The sequence below is a fragment of the Culex pipiens genome, chromosome 3, assembly GCF_016801865.2.
Source record: "Culex pipiens pallens isolate TS chromosome 3, TS_CPP_V2, whole genome shotgun sequence".
In the NCBI taxonomy this organism is placed as follows: Eukaryota; Metazoa; Arthropoda; class Insecta; order Diptera; family Culicidae; genus Culex; species Culex pipiens.
Genome location: NC_068939.1, coordinates 25,119,173 through 25,139,839, shown reverse-complemented (window position 1 = coordinate 25,139,839; position 20,667 = coordinate 25,119,173). Strand labels below are relative to the sequence as shown.

At 30.7% G+C, this 20,667-nt stretch overlaps 1 protein-coding gene across 3 annotated transcripts in view; it reads right to left on the bottom strand.

Annotated features, from left to right (window-relative positions):
• The window catches only part of LOC120420698 (homeobox protein orthopedia), a 95,116-nt gene that overhangs the window by 15,876 nt on the left and 58,573 nt on the right, over window positions 1-20,667 (bottom strand). For all 3 annotated transcript variants that reach the window (XM_039583795.2, XM_039583792.2, XM_039583793.2), the window contains exon 4: window positions 1,710-1,779. In XM_039583795.2, coding sequence (XP_039439729.1) covers window positions 1,710-1,779 — 70 coding nt within the window. The remainder of the gene's footprint in view (window positions 1-1,709; window positions 1,780-20,667) is intronic.

The following is a 20,667-nucleotide window of genomic DNA, read 5'->3' as shown; positions in this document are numbered from 1 at the left end:
CGGAAAATGGGAGAATTTTTAAAATTTTTTAGTGTTTTTTCGATGAAAAATACGTTTATTCGGAATTCTGAGTACGCCATCAAATCGGGCGTCTAATTTTACACAAAAGTCCCTTTGACACCAAATTATATCTCATCACCGTTTCAGGCTGCAAATTGTTGAAAAACACCTCTTTTTTCGCATGTTCAAAAATGGAAGGGGTTGTACCGCCCCTCCGTCACGAGATATCAAAAAACGGACCTCGGAATCGTGATCAGGGACAAAAGTTACCCCTTAGGACAAAGTTTCACGCAAATCGAAGAGGGGTCGGGGCAACTTTTCCCGATTTCGTGTGAGTTGGTAGAGAATTAATACATTTTTGTATGAGTTGTTGAGCAAATATTAGACGAGAGGCTAAGGTAAAACGACCAAATTTTCTTGAAAATACTCAATTTTTATAATTTGCTAAATTTTTGAATGATACTCAATAATGCTTAATATGCTGATTCTGTTAAAAATTTGAGTAGTTTACAATAAAAATTCCAATTTTGTGAAAATCCATACCATCGTTTGCCATCCATATTGCAATTTAAGTGTTCAAAAAAAGCAATATTTTGTGAATATTCTAGTATTTTACCTGCAGTGAAAATCAATACAAAATTCAAGTCATTAAGTACCGATTTTGCAATTTTTTGAGAATATTTCTTTAAAAATACGTGTTTTTTTGAACAGTATAAAACAAAACCTTTAAATTTGAAGTTTAAAACACTAAACAAAACAATGCTGCGTCGTTTGATATCCATCTTGCAAATAATAAAAATTATATTTTTTTGAATAACTTTCTATATTATTAAAAAACATGTTTTTAGATAAACCTTTAACCTTCGAGAAGTCACGTGTTTTAGCATACAAGTTCAGTTGTAGTAAACGCAAACGGGGGTCGTTTTTTTTGGTATTTTGGAAACTAATGATTGCAAAACAACTGGACAGGTATGTTGAAACAGTGGCTCGTTAATTCAATTTTTAAACCTTTTTGTTGCACCCCCTTCCCCTTGCCTTCCCCCTCGACTTTGGTCAGAGTCAAGGGACATAAACTTAAAAAAATATTTGCAACGGCCTTAAGTCAAAAACATTTTTTTCATGAAATATTTTGAACTAAGGACAGACATCTTTTCGAAAAATATCTTTTTTAAATGTATTCAACTTAAAAACAGTTTAACAGCACTATTTTATTTGAAAAAAAAATTTCTTATATTTTTTTTAAAAAAATCATATTTTCCAAAAATTATCATAAAATAACTAACTAATAATATTTCTAAAGAAGGTTTTGCTTTTTAAAACAAAAGAAACAAGTTCAAAAATCAAACTAAATAGTTAATTTAAAATTATATAATTTGTGACGGATTGAGTCTGAATTATTATCACAAAAATGCTTTTTACTTAAAATTTATGTTTTTTAAACAAAATTAATTACATAATCGATAAACAGAATAATAAATAAGTTTTAGATCGTTTACAGAAATTTGGTTTTTGATAAAATTATATTTTTTGGCTAATGTTTTATCGATCCAAACTCCAAACATTTCATTTCAGTTGAGAAAAATAAGTTTAAATTCATAAAAAGAAGTTGCCATTAAAATACTAATATTAATCCAAACAACAACCAACTTTATGCCCTAATTTGCAAACTTTCTCGCAAACAGCAATCACTACTAAAACCTGTCATTTACCTGGCGTCCGGAACACGTTGGTGGTCTTCTTTCGTTTCTTCCACTTGGCACGTCGATTCTGGAACCAAACCTGAGGAAAAAAGAAGAAATCTCAGTAACGAGCAACGAGCGAAAATGAAGCCACCTCGCAAACGACCATTTAATAAATTTTAAAGATCTCGTTACAAATCAAAAGTTCGTTAAAAGTAATGTGACCAGTGAAAAGTGTCGTCTCGCGCTCGGCAGCAGCAGAGGAAAAAGTCGTCCAATTTTGTGTCAGGGGAAAAACGAAAAAAAAAATGAAACTGCAGATTGCAAAAAAAATGGAAGGGAGAGTGAAAACAACAAACAACTCTCCTCCAAGTGTGATGTTTTCCTGGGTGGTGGGATCTTGCCACCACGTGCACGACTTTTACTTTATTATTTATTATTGTTTAGCATTACGGTTATGATTATTAGGTATGAAATTGCTCGAGGAGCTGACATTTTTTTTTCTCCGATGGGAGCATAAGCCATGCAGGGAAAAGAAATTGAGCTTTTTGAAGGGGTTTTAGAATTTTTAGTTACATTCCCAATTTAAAAAAAAATTTGAAGTTTGACATTTTATAATCGTCATCATACGGATAACTTACTTTTCAAAAATAAACCCTAGAAAAAAGAATCGTACCTAATGACGGTGCTGAATTTTGACTGCTTTTGCTGAAATAACCTTTCGTTGAAAGTCTATACCAACCTCGTACGAAGGGGAAAATCGGATACAGAACAACCTTATTCCAGGAGGAAAGGACAATACTACAGAACCAACCGGCTGAATCTTGCTCACAACAACACACCGAAAAGATGGGCATGACGGTGCGAAGTTAAACTAATTCAACTTTTTTAATCGAGCTGGGGGAAAATGCATTATTATTAATTCATGAATTTGAATATTGGATCTGCAAGCGGGAGTGACTTTTGACTTCTGAACGAGCCAGTTTTTGGAGAGTTGTTTTCTTTCTAGGAAGTTTTTTTTTGTCATGATTTTAAGCTAATGTAAGGGTTTAAATATAAGAAAATTGAAATTATTTATGATTTTTATTATTACTAAAAACAATTCAATCAAAAAATCACTCATGGACACTATTTTAAAAAATCGAAAAACTGCAAATATTTCCCTAAAATCAAACTTTCGGTAGCTATATCTTGAAAACAGAGCCTTTTATCAAAAAATCTGATAAGTACTTTTCGATTGGAAATTAAATTAAACATTTAAAAAATATGTCAAACTTGTTTTTGAATTAAATTTCGAGTATTTCCAAAAAACATTATTTTTCAAAAAATCATATCTAGGCGACGTATTTTTTGACCATGTTTCTCTATGGCTCAAAAATTGCGGATTTTTGTCCCCTAAAACATATCAAAAAATCTCGAAAGTAAAAAAATTACGTTATTTGGGAAATTGAGTTTCAGTGAAAAAAAAGTTGATAAAAAAATCTGCAATTTTTTTTTCCGTGTATTTTTTCTCAATAGCCTTCAACAATACCTACAACTTTGTCGAAGACACCAAATTGATCAGAAAATTTACTCAAAAGTTACAGCTGTTTGAATATTTACATACCATTTTTGTATGGACAGCTGCCAAAATTGTATGGAGACTTGTATGGGTGAAACGACGCAAAATAGCTTATTTGGACATACGGAAGGCCCTCACAAAGTTTGAGCCAATTAAAAAAAAAATGTTTAAAATCGGCCGATTTTGTAAAGAGCAGCTCAATTTTTGTAATTTTTGTAACTTTTGATTTTTTTTGTAATTTTTGCAATTTTTGTAATTTTTGTAATTTTTGTAATTTTTGTAATTTTTGTAATTTTTGTAATTTTTGTATTTTTTGTATTTTTTGTAATTTTTGTAATTTTTGTAATTTTTGTAATTTTTGTAATTTTTGTAATTTTTGTAATTTTTGTAATTTTTGTAATTTTTGTAATTTTTGTAATTTTTGTAATTTTTGTAATTTTTGTAATTTTTGTAATTTTTGTAATTTTTGTAATTTTTGTAATTTTTGTAATTTTTGTAATTTTTGTAATTTTTGTAATTTTTGTAATTTTTGTAATTTTTGTAATTTTTGTAATTTTTGTAATTTTTGTAATTTTTGTAATTTTTGTAATTTTTGTTATTTTTGTAATTTTTGTAATTTTTGTAATTTTTGTAATTTTTGTAATTTTTTTAATTTTTGTAATTTTTGTAATTTTTGTAATTTTTGTAATTTTTGTAATTTTTGTAATTTTTGTAATTTTTGTAATTTTTGTAATTTTTGTAATTTTTGTAATTTTTGTAATTTTTGAAATTTTTGTAATTTTTGTAATTTTTGTAATTTTTGTAATTTTTGTAATTTTTGTAATTTTTGTAATTTTTGTATTTTTTGTAATTTTTGTAATTTTTGTAATTTTTGTAATTTTTGTAATTTTTGTAATTTTTGTAATTTTTGTAATTTTTGTAATTTTTGTAATTTTTGTAATTTTTGTAATTTTTGTAATTTTTGTTATTTTTGTAATTTTTGTAATTTTTGTAATTTTTGTAATTTTTGTAATTTTTGTAATTTTTGTAATTTTTGTAATTTTTGTAATTTTTGTAATTTTTGTAATTTTTGTAATTTTTGTAATTTTTGTAATTTTTGTAATTTTTGTAATTTTTGTAATTTTTGTAATTTTTGTAATTTTTGTAATTTTTGTAATTTTTGTAATTTTTGTAATTTTTGTAATTTTTGTAATTTTTGTAATTTTTGTAATTTTTGTAATTTTTGTAATTTTTGTAATTTTTGTAATTTTTGTAATTTTTGTAATTTTGTAATTTTTGTAATTTTTGTAATTTTTGTAATTTTTGTAATTTTTGTAATTTTTGTAATTTTAGTAATTTTTGTAATTTTTGTAATTTTTGTAATTTTTGTAATTTTTGTAATTTTTGTAATTTTTGTAATTTTTGTAATTTTTTTAATTTTGTTTAAGCCATTTGTACTTTTTTATACGATTTGAAATAAAAAAATTGCAAAATTGGTTTGAAATGGTTATAATCTTACTTTTGTTTTAGGGACCATCCATAAACCACGTGGACACTTTAGGGGGGGGGGGGGTATGGCGATTGTCCACGATCCATACAAAAAAGATTTTTTTTGTATGGACAATTGTCCACGAAGGGGGGGGGGGGGGGGGTAACAGATTCCCAAAAAAGTGTCCACGTGGTTTATGGATGGTCCCTTAATATTAGTAAAGAAATAATATAATTTAGAAAACATTTTTATTTTTTTTCACATCAAAAAAAAAATACAGACATGATCGACTAAGAAAAGGTGTTCTGGAGTGTTATTTTTTAGTGATAATTTTTAAAGAAATTTTCTAAATCGTTTTCAAAGACCTTGTTGGCTGTTACGACGTATTGCAAACCAACCCAATTTTTTTTTATGTCAAAACAATATTTTTCAAATATTCTGTAACCTTTTTCTTTTAATCAGATTTCTTGAAAAATCACACATTTTCACGATAACCTTAACCAGATGGTTCAATTATCCCTTCACCAGCAAACATCACCCCTCATTGTTATCCGTAGAAATCTGAGTATGTGTTAAAGCTGCTGTTGTTGTCTGCGGTCGTGAATTTCACGCCTCATTTCTGTTTTCCTCATCCGCAGCGGCGAATTCACCTTCTTTTTCCGATTTTTCCATTTAGAGAGGGGCCGGACGGCATCACATTATTCGCTCGTTTTGACACTCACTTTTTTATACACCACGTGGATTTCTTCAACGAACAACAAAAACACGTGGGCACAAGATAATAAAATGCACATCAAATAATGATGATGATGATGATGATATGCCCTTTTATTATCTCCCGCTGGGAGGTGTTTTAAATGGAAGTTTTTTTTTCAAGTCCACGTTTTGATGAAGAAAATCGTCTGTTTCCCGTCCAGTTAGTAGATTTGCATTTTTCTAGTTTAATTTAATTAAGTTTTTCGCAACTGTCCGGTATTTCAAACTAATTCTGCAAAAGTTAGAGCACTTAATTAAGCAAAAATCACGAGACATCTAAATCAGTTTGAGTTTTTCAAAATCATTTCAATATCCAATACCAGTAGAAAATGCAATTTCAGCGCCGCGTGTCGATCCCACGTCAACTGGCTGTGAGCGGAAAACAATTTTCCGCGGAAAAATGTTTTACACAGGCCCGTCTCGAACGCCATCCGCCGGGTTGGGAATTATTTTGCAATCGAAACAAATTGGAAATAGATTGAATTCGATAGTGGGATCTCCTCTCTCCGTGTCGCTCGGATGTATATATTGAATGTCATATTTTGTTCCCTCACTCCTTTTCAGCAATTGTCATTGTGCAGAAGAATTGAAATGAAATTGTTTGCAAATCAAACGAATACAACGCGAGGAGCTTTCAAGTGGGCGAACGCTGGGCTTTGCGCTTATTGGAAATGGTATGTGTTTGGAAAAGAGAATACTCAATGTTCAATGTAAAAAATATGTTTGAAATTCACCAAATCTGTAAGAAAAAATTGCTAAGCAATCTTTAGTGACTTTAATGAAGGCTTTTAAAATTTACTTAAAAGTTTATCAGCTGAACCTTGAAATAACCCGGTCGTGAACATTTATGGATACTTTTGTTTGACTTAAATTCATTGACAACAAATTCAAATCAACCGGAGAAAAAAAAAGCAATACGAACCATTGAATGATAACTAAACATTTCGCTCAAGGATGACCAAATCTGTTGAAAATTTAATTTTTGAAATTTTACATAGTATGAACATTATCTATAACTTAAGAAGTCATACAAGTCTCCATACAAATTTGACAACCGTCCATACAAAAAGACTATGTCAAATCAATTTTGACCAACCTGTGCAATAGAATTTTTGATTTTAAAACATCTCAAATAACTGGAGTTAAAAAAATTGAGCAATGCAATTTGTTGAGGTCAAAGTCCAATAACATATTGGACAAACTGAATATAGAAACTTTTTTGGTCATAAACGAAGTACACACAAAATATAATCCAAATCAAAAAATGCGAATTCGCTCCACTATCAATTAAAATAAGGCAAATTTTTTTTTTCTAAATAAATTTTAGAAACTCTCATTTTTTTCAAGAAGAATAGTAGAACTTTTGTTTTGATTCGAAACATATCAAAAACAAGCTTAAATAACTGCAATCTTCCACTTTTTTCAACTTCTTTTTAAGAAAAAGAAAAAGAAAACATTTTTTTTACAAAAAAGTGATAGATTAAACTATTTGTTTATGCTTTTTATAATAGTTTCCTTTTGGAGCAATTCCAGCTCAAATCAGGATTTTTTCTGGTACTTTTGTACCCGACCCTCTTCGATTTCAATGAAACTTTTTAGACATGTTTTCAATTGGATGTATGGGCTTACAGATATTAGCTTCATTACATTGCTTATAACTGAAAATGGTATATTTTTTCAGTGTGGTATACACCTGGACAGCAAATAAGCTTATGTAAATATTAAAACGAGTCAAATTAAAAAGTTGTCAAAGGCAAACTTATGGGAAATTGGACGAGCTTTCCGGTAAAAATATTTTCGAGACTGAAAAATCAAGTCTATCATACAGAAATTGCCAAAAACTATAAAAAAACCTTTTTTTGCAACATTTTTTTAAAACGCTGATTTTTGTATTTTTTTAAAGGAGAAACATACCATCTAGAGCGTCCAATTTCCCGGGGTTACAAAATTCCCGGGAAACGGGAAATTTTCAAAAAATTTCCCGGGAAATCCCGGGAAATTTGAAATTTAACGAAAATTACTCTAATCCTGTTTCTGATAAATCTTTTGCAACGAAATTGTATAGAACAGCAACTTTAATGGTCAAAATGAGTGTCAGGATCAATTAACGGCCTGACTACTTGTAAAAAAAATCATGCAACTTTGAAAAAATATATAAACTTTCTAATTTTGAAATCTTTCAAATCGTCCCAAATGATAAAAATAGTATTAGCATTTTTGTTGAGAAGGATTTTTTTGAATCAAAGTGTTTGGACAGTGAAAATCTATGCTTCACAACCATAAAATTGCTTTTAAATTTGTCTCAGTGACCATAAAGTTAAAATAAAAAAAAACCAAAAAAATCAACTTGTGAATAAATAAATAATCATTGAATTTACCTTAAAAATCTAATTTCTAGCGCTTTTTAACTTGAAACACTATTTTTTAACTTGAAAATTTGATACGAAGTTGTTTTTTAATGGTTTTTCGTGGTTTTATGATATGACTTTAGTTATATGGTATTCAGCCTAATAAATCAATTAGATTAAAATAATTTTGAGCATTTAAAAGTGGTTGAAATTCAACAATATGTTTTCATATATAACCCTCTTACGGCCTTGGTAGCTCACGTGCTTCATAAATTTATAACTTCAATCTGCGATTTCTCGAATACTTAGAAACAAATTCTTCTTACACAAACCTTTTTTTTAATTTAATTATATCAGTTCAATTTCCATCCAACATGTTCAAGGTAAAAAAAAGTCAAACAAATCTCAATGTTGATCTTGGCCGGAAGATGTAAATATCTTATTTTCAAATGGTGTTGCAATCTCCAATTATTATTTTTTGTATAATTTCAAAACATTGATGCCAAAAAGGTAGGAAAATGTAAACTTCTGCTTGTATTTCGGGAATTCCCGGGAAATTTACAAATTTCCCGGGAAACGGGAAATATTTTTTTCCGGGAAATCACGGGAATTCCCGGGATTTTTTTCCCGGAACGGGAAATTGGACGCTCTAATACCATCCTGCATTTTTCGTCAGTCTTTTTGTAACATGTTAGGCTATTTCCTCAAAACTTTTGATCGAAAAAAAATTATGACCTTTGAATTTAACTTTTAAACTTAAAAATTAAAAAATCTCATAGAAGTGGCGTGTATTTTTCGTTCAGTGTATTTTTTTTTTCTTCAGAAAATCCATTTGATTTCCTACAAGTTTGTCTTTGACCACTTTTTGATACCATGCAACGGCTTTGAGTTACAGTTATTTTAAAATTACAAAAATAATTTTGAATAGATAAAAAATTAAATAATTAAAAAAAAGTATCTAAAAAACTTAATATTAAGGTAAGCTTGCTTGATGCACTAACAATACAATAAGATGGCAAGAAATAATAAAATTTCTGAAAACCGGCCAACTGCAATTTCTGGTTTATTGCTAAATTTTGTATCGTAAATCGAAGTGAATCATTCTGACCGTTGTAAAGAAGTGTTCATAGTACTTCAAGAAGAAATTTTCATAAAAATTTATGTAAGTTCTAAAATTTAGATAAACATTATCATGAAATTGTTGAAAAATATAATTAATTAAATATTCTCAAGTTGTCATAGTTTTCCTAATAAAAATGACTTCAAAAAAAAATGAACTAGTTTCTTAAATAAAAATATTATGCATTTTTTAAACAAAATTTAAAAAAAATTGGCATTTCAGTGGAACAAATTTTACACAAAAGTGAAAACTTTTGATTCGTTTTACGTATTAAGCTTAAAAATGCAACATAAATCTATACAACTCGCTTTAAGTAAATTCAGACTAAATATAAACTTTTTATGCATTTTACCTCAATTTTATACGTATTTTTAAAAGCTTATAAACTAACTCAAAAAATAACAATTATTTTTCTCTTAAGAATATAGCAGCAACCTTAGTAATAAAAAAAACCAAATTAAATTTATTTTTAACAAGAAAAAAAAATGACTCTCAAAGTCACCCTTTAATTCAAAAGAAGAGTTTACAACGCATCTAACTTAAAAAAAAACCTTTAAACAACATTGTTCCGAAAAAATACATTACCAGTTGGAACTTGAAATGCTGTCAATGTTTGGTCAATGTCACCCCGGTTAACGTTATCTTTATTAAAATTGTATAGGGCAGGGAAATAACTAAATTTTGTCACAAGGTGGAGGTAATTTTGTCGAAACATTGTTAACATTGAGTTTTTTTGGGTAGAATTTTTAGCCAAATTACTATGTCCAAGACCGTGCCTTCGCGTTGATCCTGGGGTTTTTATTACGCAAACTACCACTACAATTTTCATAATTAATTCAAAATCAAATGGAATAAATGCCATCATAATGATTCGCTACTAATAGTGTTCTAAACACAAACATCATTTGTCACCTCGAGGTTGCAGTTCAATATTTGATTCTTCTTCTTCTCCCTTAATAGAGCCATCGGTCACCGATGTGCCAAAAGGGACTCGCTCTCTCAATTCACAATTCATTTATCTTTCCTCATCCACCAACACAACACCCCCTGATGATCAATACGGTCTGGACACCACCACCTTTCCAAAGAGTGATTAATTGCCTACCTCATTATGTGGGTGCCATTTTTGGACTTCGATCCGCCAAGAAAACTTTCTTTCCCACCAGCAGCAGTAGATTTATCGCCTTTCGCCAGAGAGAGACCGTTCACCGAACGAATCCCCCTCCCGGAGGGAAAGCTTCTTAAAGTTTTCGTGAAAATTCATCTTGTGTCCGGTGGAAGCAGAAGACATCCCTATGGGTTTAGCTGCTGTTGTGGTCAGGGCGGGACGAAAAAACCAGGAAAAATGCTTTCCCATTTTCCCGAGTTTCACCGCCCCTTCTCAGTGACTTTTCGACGACGAGGAGGACGAAAAACCACCGCCGACGACTGGTGGTGAAAAATATCGTACACCATAAAATTCCCAGCGGAGATGGATGCTACAAGTAAAACTACTTTAGATCTGACTGAAATATAAATGATGGAAATAAAAATCTATGAAACAGCAGCAGGGAAGGGATATCGAAATGTCAGGGTTCTGTTTTATTTTGTCGTATTTTTTGTGTGCCTTTTTTTCTCACTACAGCAGCTAAAGTTTTTCCATGTTGTTGATTTTTCTCTCTCTTTGAAAGCAGGGGAAATATCGGTCCTGACTTTTTGCAAGGCGAGCAGAACGAACGATCCTCACTGTCAAGAAAGGGATAAGAGCGATAGTTTTGAAGGATTTTAAAATTTCATCCAATACTGCTGAGAAGTGCACTTCTTAAGGGGAAACGTCAAGTGTGGTTTATTTTTTATGACTTATCAATCATGACTGCAAGAATGCTCGCCGCCAGTTTCATTGCTATATTTTATTGGAGAAAAAAAAGAAAGGAAACCAGTCAGAAGGGGAAACAACAATCCTCGAGAGGCGGCTGACAATGAACATTAATTGTGCATTAGAGGTGTGGAACAACAAATACACACACACACACATGGTTCGGTTGTCTGATGATGCTTCGAAGGAGCAAAAGGGATAAATTTTATTACTTTTTGATGATGTCACTGTTGTTGCGAGGCAGTGATTTGAGAAGTGGTAATAAAAATTGAACCATTTAGGGATATTTGGAATAACTTTTTTCAAATAGTACATATATGTTTTGACATTGGAAATCTATACAATAGTTTGCAAGATAGCGTCGATTGAAAAATTAAAGTTAAATGAGCAGTGTAGAAGAATTATTTTTTCTCACTTTTTTTTAATCCGAGATTTCGACAATAAATGTTCGTAATAACCATATAACCATTAATCTCCCAAGCCCACAAAAATGGTGGTATTTGTATGGATTTTTGACTTTTTCACGAGCTTGGGGGCTGGAGTCATTAAAAAATATAAACAGAATTAAAAAAAGAAAACTTTTTGAAAGCTTTGCTTTAGGAAACTAAAAAGGAATTCCATGTAGGTACGTGATTCTCCTCCAAAAACGGAGATGGATTTTTTTTTATTTATTTGACTAAAACTTTCCAGGGGGCTTGTCATTGACTAAAGAAGTCATTTTACACCATTGGATTGTCCTTACAACAAAGGTTTAAAAATATTTGAAAATAAGTATCTTGGATTGAAATTTTGGTGCTTTTTGCAAAAAGTTGTAGGTTTTGTTAAGAACTATTCAGAAAAAATACCATTTTTTTAATCAACTTTTTATTACTGAATGTTGAATTCATATTTTAATACTCTTTTTTTTTGATAAATTCAAAGGGATCCATTTTTGCAATTCCATCGTGAAATTACTTGATATTCCTGTCATTCTTGAGCCACGAAATGGCCTACTTTTCTTTACCAAAATCAACAGATAGAAAATGAATACCTTTCAGAACCAGAACTGAAAAATTTTATGAATACAAAGAGACGAGTTGTTCCTTTTAATTTCGCTACAGATTTCAATATCTTAAGTTGTAGACAAAATACGGATCTGTCAAGATATTGAAATAAATAGCGGAATTAAAAGGAACAACTCGTCTCTTTGTATTCATAGTAATGCATTTTGCTAAAACGCTCAACCAAACCACAACTGAAAAATTCCTCGTTTCAGCAATGAGGAGGGTGTTGAAATAGTAGTTTCTGCAACAAGTTGCAAAAAGACTATTTTTTCAGCACGACTAATACGACGAGTGCTGAAAAAATCAAGTTTTGCAACGAGTTCTATCCAATATTTTTTGCATTTCTGAAAAACACCCATTGAGTGAAATTATATTTCGTTCATGTATTTTGTCAATAAATCGTTTAAAATAAAAAAAAAATGTTGAAAAATATTACTATTCAAAACAAGTGCTGAAAAGTTCAACTTTTCAGCACCCATTTCAGTGCTGAAAAGAAGAACTTTTCAGCATTTATTTTGAAAAGTGTTGCTACTCGATTCTGTTATTTTTGGTACAGAAAAGTAGGCCATTTCGTCGTTCAAGAATGACAGGAAAAGTAGGGTAGGGTAGTCATCAATGAGACACTTTTGGTTTTCAACTTTCAACGATTTTTCTAATTTTTTCATCAGCATTTTTTAATGAGCTTTTAGTTGCATTATCTTTCCTTTAATGTAATCTAACATTGACCAAAATATGAGATCGATCTGACGTCTACAGCCAGAGTTATTCAACTGTCTCATTGTAGACGCACTTGGCAGGAACAATGAGACAGCTGGGGAACAATGAGACACTCTACGGAAATCAACATTTTTCTAGCAAAACATCATGTTTTTGTATTGTTCCATTGCAGGTGACCTGCCTTGAACATTTTAGAGCAATTTTGCCAACATGAAACTTTTATTAACAAAAGTTACACTAAAAAGTATTTAAATTTTGTAAAATCCATATATTAATACCAAATAACTTTGTATTTTTGGTTAAATGAAGTTTAAACTCTATAAATATGCCAAAAATCACTTTTAATTCATGTTTTGAAAGATTTCCATCGATTTTGAAAAGTTTATTGAAGAAAAATCAAAGTGTCTCATTGTTACCCATGGGCTGAAATGAGTGGGGAACAATGAGACAGCCCTGGATTCTGGGTATATTCTAAATTATTGCCAAATCTAATGAAAGGACCTTGTAGCCCAACTCAATCCCTATGGAACGTCGAAAGAAATTTGAAGAAATATTAGTTTTGGTGTAAATGGCAGCCTACGAGCGAAAAAATATTTTTTGTCCATAATTTACTTTTACACCCCAGAATCAAACATTTATGAATAACTTGTCAAGGGAGCGTCCATAACCAAAGCCACTATTATGGCAGACGTGTATCCAGTAGACACACCTTTCCCCCAAATATGAGCCTGATTGGTTGAAACTACGACTTGTGAGAGCCATTTTATCATTGTTCCCCGTGTCTCATTGATGACTACTCTACCCTAAGTAGTTACACGACGGAATTGCAAAAAGTTATTTTTCAGTATTTTTAATGTTTTGAACGGTAATTTTTTCTAGCAGATAGATGTTTAACATAATATTCCATTCAAAAAGCGTTTTACGGAAATGCAAAGAATGTTGCACTCGAAGCAAAAGTTGATTTTTCAGCACTCATCATATTTACCCAACTCGGTAAACCTCGTTGGATAAACATACGACTCATACTAAAAAAGAAACTATTTGCAGCTTGTTGCATATTCTACTATTTCAGCCAAAGCCATAAGGGTAAACATTTTGCCGCCAATATATATTGAGCAAAAAATGATTTTTCTGAAAAAATCGTTTTTTTAAAGAAAATAAAAACACCAATTTTTAAAGATAATTTTTAAATGCTGAACAAATTAAATTTTCAGATTTTTTTTTGAAAAAACAAACAATTAACGAGAGATTATCTTTTCAAAAAATTATTTCAAACTGAAAGTTTTTGAGATATCGGCAATTCAAACTGTAGGGCTTTTGAAATGAATCACTTAAAAAAATGTATTTTATTGTTTATTTATGTTTAAGGGGCTGTATCTCATAAAGAAAAAGTTATCTTCATTATTTCTTGAATAGTCTCTAAAAATTTTCTCAGCTTTGTGGAGAAATATGCCCCTGGTTACATATTTTGAAAATCAATAAGGCAAATATTGTGCACTTTTTAAAAAAATCAGAATTTTTCGATACCAAATTTATTTGATTTTACATTTAAAAATAATACTTATAAAAAAATGCTTGCTTATTTATTCTTTTGAAGGCTGGTAATTTTTTTTTTAATTTTCAGTCAAGAATAACATTTCAAAAGGACCAAACATTCAAAATTACACCTATTTGAAATGTTAGTCTTGTTTTAGAATTTTGAAAATAATGTTCTCGAAGAGATCGAAAAATTTCACGAATGTTTCATATTTTAATATTGCAAATCGGATCATTAGTTGCTGAGATATAGACATCAGAACACGGTGGGTTGTTTGGGTGAGATTTAGAAAACATAAATTTTCCAGTTTTTAAACATTGCATGCCAATATCTCAGCAACAAAAGGTCGTTTTAACAAAGTTCAAAAACGCAAAATACAGAGAATTTTCTCAGCTTTTCAAAAATATGTTTTTTAAAAGTGGGCAAACATGTGCACTGAATGAAAAAAATTAAAAACTGTATCTATTTTGTAAAAAGTTACCTAAAAATTGCTATAACGTGAAAACGGTGCACTTTATCAAAATTCCAGTTGGGTACTTTTTGATTGCAGATTCGATTTTACATCATAAAATGAAGTTTAAAAAAAATGTCCGATCAATATTTCGAATTTTAAAAAAACCAGTGTTGATCCAAAAATTCCTAACTCTGTCAAAAAATTTTTGCACAACCTGGAAATTTCTGAAAAGTTGGCATTTGAAAAAAAAACATATCAAAAAATTAATAATATTTAAATAGTGGTTTTTTGCAAAACATGTTTTGGTGACAAAAAATTAAATTAAAAATCACCAATTTTTTATACTGTGTATCATATTTTTTTCAGTGTAGTCCTTATCCATACCTACAACTTTGCCGAAGATACCAAATCGATAAAAAAATTCCTTCAAAAGATACAGATTTTTGAATTTTCATTTATCATTTGTGTATGGGCAGCTGCCAAATTTGTATGGAAAATTATATAGAAAAACTTTTTATGCACCCAGAACTGGGCATCGGCATACGAGAGGATAAAGAGCACGATTCGGTAGTAAAATGGTACTGTGTGCGGACTGAGAGGATAAATCCCGAAATTACCGAGAGTACTTTACTCATGGTCATGGTTCATTTTCCAAAAAAGTTCATCTATCAAAAAAAAAGTACCGGTACCGAGACTCGAACCCAAGACCTTCGGCATATTGAACCGTGCCTTTGCCGTATGGGCCACCATGGTTCGGTGACTAAGTGGCGGTCGTTTGTCCATATAAGCCACTCACAGGATGAACTGTTCCAATGAACGAATGAACACGCGAGAGGACTATACTCTCGCAATATAGCATTTTCCTCACGTTTCTTTTCGTGAGGACTATCCCCTCGTTCTTTAACTTTGGGTGTGCAAAATGGCTTCTTTGGGTTTACCGGAGGCACCAAAAAAGTTTCAGCTGGATTAAAAAATAACTACAAAAATTAAAATTATAAAAGACCGGTTTCACAAAGATTTTTTTTTTTTTTCATTTCAGCGTAGAGACTTTGGCTTGTTATTTGACTATTATTTTTTTTGTGGTATCCACGTTGTTCATGGAAAAGCATTACGAAGATGAGGTTCAATTTCAAGTGAGTCGGCACAGAATTGTATTGCATTAGAAATTTGTTTCCAACCCCGATTTGGCTGATTTTTGCCACAGTCACAAATTTTGGTTGAAAGGTACCGTAAACCGGTATAATATTGATAGGATATCAATCATTTGTCAAATATTATTCGACCCATTAAACTTTTCTTAAGATTTATATGGTTAAAACATGTACTGCAGTAGGCTACACAATGTTCGTGCAGGTTTTCTCAAAAAAGTTTTCTTTAAATAGTTTTGTTGTAAATAGTTATGCCAAAAACCCGAGTAATTTTGATAATCAATTAATTTCTCACAAGTTTCTGATAACACCGAAAAGACCAAAATAAAATTAATTTAATAACCTTTTTTATGAAATTTATATAAATGTATGGTTGAGTGAATTAAATGTGCCAAATTTGCTTTGAAAAATTATAATATAGGGGAACTATACCCTTTCTCAGCCTATTTATATTATTGGCCACTTTGATCATGAATTACAGCTTTTATAAAGTGTTTTTGACTGTTCCAAAGTAACAAATAGCTCAAATAAAAGTGAGCAAGCAACTCTCCATTGTTGATACATCTGAAAAAGTTTATTTAATAGCGGAAAACTGCAAAAGTGATGAGAATTGGTCGAGCGGCTTAGTGTGATTAAAATGGGTATATTTCCCCTAAGTTTTTTTTATTTAGAAACTTTGATTTTGTTTTTTTTTTAAATTAGTTTTGTAACATGAATTAAATAATGTCTACATTTACAGAGAAAATAGTTTTGTTGAAAATGCTGATGAATTTGATGATATTATTTATTTTCGTTTCAATTAAACTTAAAACTTTTTAAAAATGAAAAAATTAAGAAAATTAAATTACAGGCCGCAGTATCAACTTTTGAATGAAAAAAGTGTTTTAAAATGCATTTTACCCCAGTCCAGTTGTTTTGCAATTATTTATTTTCCAAAAGTATTAACAAAAAAATTTATTTTTGCGAGAAAAAAAAGTTTTTGCGGTGCTGTACATTGTAATTTCATAAAAGTTCTAAACATTTTTAAACGAGAACAATGCTGAAAAAGGCATTTTTGCAATTCCGTCGTAAAACTACTTACTTTTCCTGTCATTATTGAACGACGAAATAGCCTACTTTTCTGTACCAAAAATAAAAGAATCGAATAGCAACACTTTTCAAAATAAATGCTGAAAAGTTCTACTTTTCAGCACTCAAATGGGTGCTGAAAAGTTGAACTTTTCAGCACTTGTTTCGAAAAGTAACACTTTTCAACATTTTTTTATTTAAATATTTATTAACAAAACACATGAAAATTTTACTTAAAATTTCACTCAATGGGTGTTTTTTGGAATTGCAAAAAATGTTGTATGTAACTCGTTGCAAAACTTGATTTTTTCAGCACTCTTCGTATTTATCCAACTCGGTGAACCTCGTTGGATAAATGTACGACTCGTGCTGAAAAAATCCTCTTTTTGCAACTTGTTGCATAAACTACTATTAAGATTGTTTTCAGTTGATTAGACTACAATTTACACTAAAATTTTGATGTGTTTTGAAAAAAAATTGCACCCTTGTTATTTGGATTAATTTTGAATATTAACGTAAATTTAAAGTTTGAAAAATATTTGCAACGGCCTAACGCGCTCTTCATAATCATTTTTAACATTTCCAAATAAAACGCCACTTTGGAAAAAAAAATAAATCAACAGAAAATTTTCTCCCAATATTTTGGACACCCTATAATAACAGTCAACGTTGATGGCGCTGAGCATTTTCATTGTGTTTGTGTACCCAACTCTCCCTCTCTCCAAAGAAAATAAGCTGAGCAGGGGTGGGGGGCCTATTCCGCCCACCATCATCGTCGTGGGTGGTTGGTTAGGAGCACACAATACACGCTGGCTGAAACGAACGGAGCTGGGAATAAAAATAAAAATAAAATAAATCGTTCGCTCATCTCGTGGCCTATCTCCACTCCACAGCTGGATGCTGGATGCTTCCCTAACCGTGACCAAACGGTTTGTGTCTGGAATGGAATGGTTGTGCCTGTGCCCCATGACGAGACCCCATGACGCGTTGAGTGACGACCTTTAGAAATGGCCGGTTTGGCTCTTTTCTCTTTTCCCTTTTCGGGATTTTCCTCTCTTGGTTGCGTGTTTTATGGAGGAAAAAGATGGCGAGTTTTCCCGCCTCCCCGTCCCGTTTCGACCCACAATAATAAAGCTATGAGCATAAATATGTCCATAACGGTGGAGTTATAAAAAACGCTCAAATAAAATAAAACCAAAATGGAAAAAGCATTCCATTCTCGTTTAGCCCGGCGCTGGGTGGAATTTTTTCGGATTTTTCTTTTTCCCCAACGCTTTTCATGGAGTCTGTGGGACTGTGTGGATCTGGGAGTGTTAGTGTGGGTGTGTATTTTTTTTTGTTGGATCGGTATTTGCGTTGATTCCACGTTTTTGCAATAGGGGCTGTTTTAGTGGTTATTTGACTGGGGACTTAGCCGCGGTTCAATTTTGGCTGAACAGAGATTAAAACAGGAATGCTCCTGTAGTGATAATAGCGATTTGCGGAAGGTTTATGAGATACCTTAGGTTTAGTAATATGAATGTTGGCATTGATCAACCCTTACTCTACCTAAAATTTTCTATTTATACCAATTAATGAAAATGATAATATTTTATTGTGCGGAATATTAAAATGGGTTGTATCATATATATTTTCAGAAAATGTGCAACGAAAAACATGCAATTAAAAAAAGGGAAATTTAGCAAATTCTCGATATCAAATGTTTGAGTAATCAGAAAATGGTCCGAAATTTTATTGATTGGTCAATTTCAGTACATTATCATCATTTAAAGATAATTTAATTAATTAAGAGTAAATGTGTGTGCATAAACTTGCTTTTCAATTCAAAAGTATTGATAAATTTTGAAAATTTGAATTTTAAATGCTTTTGAAACGTTGGATATTGAAGATTTTTACACACAAAATTTATAAAATCGATATTTTTTATTTCAAGTTTTTTCATCTGCCCCTTCAAAATTTTCCTCAACAAAGAGGAGGCAAATAAATCATTGACCGAGTTATGAATTCTTGAATCAAAACTGATAAAAACACGAAATATTGGTCGCAAAAATTTCTCAACTACATTTTTTGATGTAAACTAGAATTTGAAATCAAAAAGGTACTGTAATGAATTTTTTATAAAGTGTACCATTTTCAAGTTATAGCCATTTTAAGGTAACATTTTTGAAAAAAAAGACTCAGTTATTATTATTTTTTTAAATTAGTGCCCATGTTTGCCAACTTTTGAAAATATATTATTGAAAAGCTGATACAATTCACTTTCTTTTGCTTTTTTGAACTTTGTTGATACGACGATTAGTTTCTGAGCTATTGCCATGCAAAGCTTAAAAAAATAGGAAAATTGATGTTTGCTAAGTCTCACCCAAACAACCCACCATGGTTTAATTTCGATATCTCAGCGACTAATGGTCCGATTTCCAATGTTAAAAAACAAATTATTTGTGAAATTCTCCGATCTTTTCGAAAACGATATTTTCAATTTAAACTAACATTTCAAAAGGGCGTATTATTGAATTTTTGGCCCTTTTTAAATGTTAGTCTTGATGAAAAAAAATGAAAATATTGATAATTTTGATTTCTAGCTTGGATTTTACGATTTTCTGTAAAAAAAAACTAGAAATCTGGTAAATTTGGTTTGGAAACTTTTAGATGAAGGTTAAATCTGTTATTTAGAGTCTCATGCAGGCACATACATAAGAAATTTGATTGATATAAACATAAACCCATAGATTTTCATCGACTTTTCTGAAAAAAATCCCATAAAATAAAAAACAAACTAAAAAAAAATTGGCGAAGTATTGAAATATTTCGCCAGACCCCGTTAATTTCGGGAAAGAGATTTTTATAGGAAACAAACCGTGGTGTAATTTCACTAGAGGTGGGCGAAACCGCTCTTTTTTAGGAGCCGCTCATTTTCGTTCGCTCACTAAAAAGAGCCGCTCTTTTGAACGGCCTTTTCGCTCTTTTTCAAAAATTTGATAAAAAGGTTATTTTTAAGAATTCTGCAAACTCTCTTCTAAATTCTGATTTAATCGATGAAGTCTATAAACACTGTAATTAAATCAGGCAAGAGAATTTTTTTCCATAATCTATTAGCTATTTAGTAGATTTTTGGTAATATTTTACAAGCTATGCAATTTTAAATGCACAAATTTGTGTTCGGATAATACTTTAATGTACGATCATTTATATAAAGAAAAGCTTTTCAATTTTGTTTAGGAAATCATTTACTTTTGCAATTTCAAAGAATAGTAGGAAACTGAAAATAGGTTTGAAAACTTTAAAGTGGTGTATGGCAGCAATGCTATTTTGGGATTAATTTTTATAAGCAATTATTTTTCAATTGAGAATTGCATTTTAATTCTAAAATCAAATTTTGTGATGCAATTTGTTCGAAATTCGATAAATTATATTTAAAACAAGTTTAATAATCATTCTATCTTGGAACGGTTCTTCCAAAAGACAGGGGTTTTAAAAAGAACCGTGGTTCTTTTTTTGTGAGCCATGGTCCGTTCGCTCTTTTTAGTGAACCGGTTCTTTGAGCGGCTCGCTCTTTTTTTGCACACCTCTAAATTTCACCTCTGAAAATGTGTAAAATTACATACATTTATGATGATTTTTACCTCTCTTAATGGGTTATTTAACTTTTTCAACATCATTACTTCAATTTCACACCGTCTCAAATTAGATAATTTCTACTCTGTTAACGAGGGGATAGTAATCAATGCAGAGATTATTATGAATATTGATACACAGAAAAAAATAATGTAAATTTGGAAGCTGTAATTTTGGAAGGTCGAATATTACCTCTTTTATGATGTAATTTTACCTCAATTTAGACTGAAAAAGTGTTATTACACCAGAAAAGTGGTAAAATTACACATTTCCAGAGGTAAAATTACACCTTTTTTTC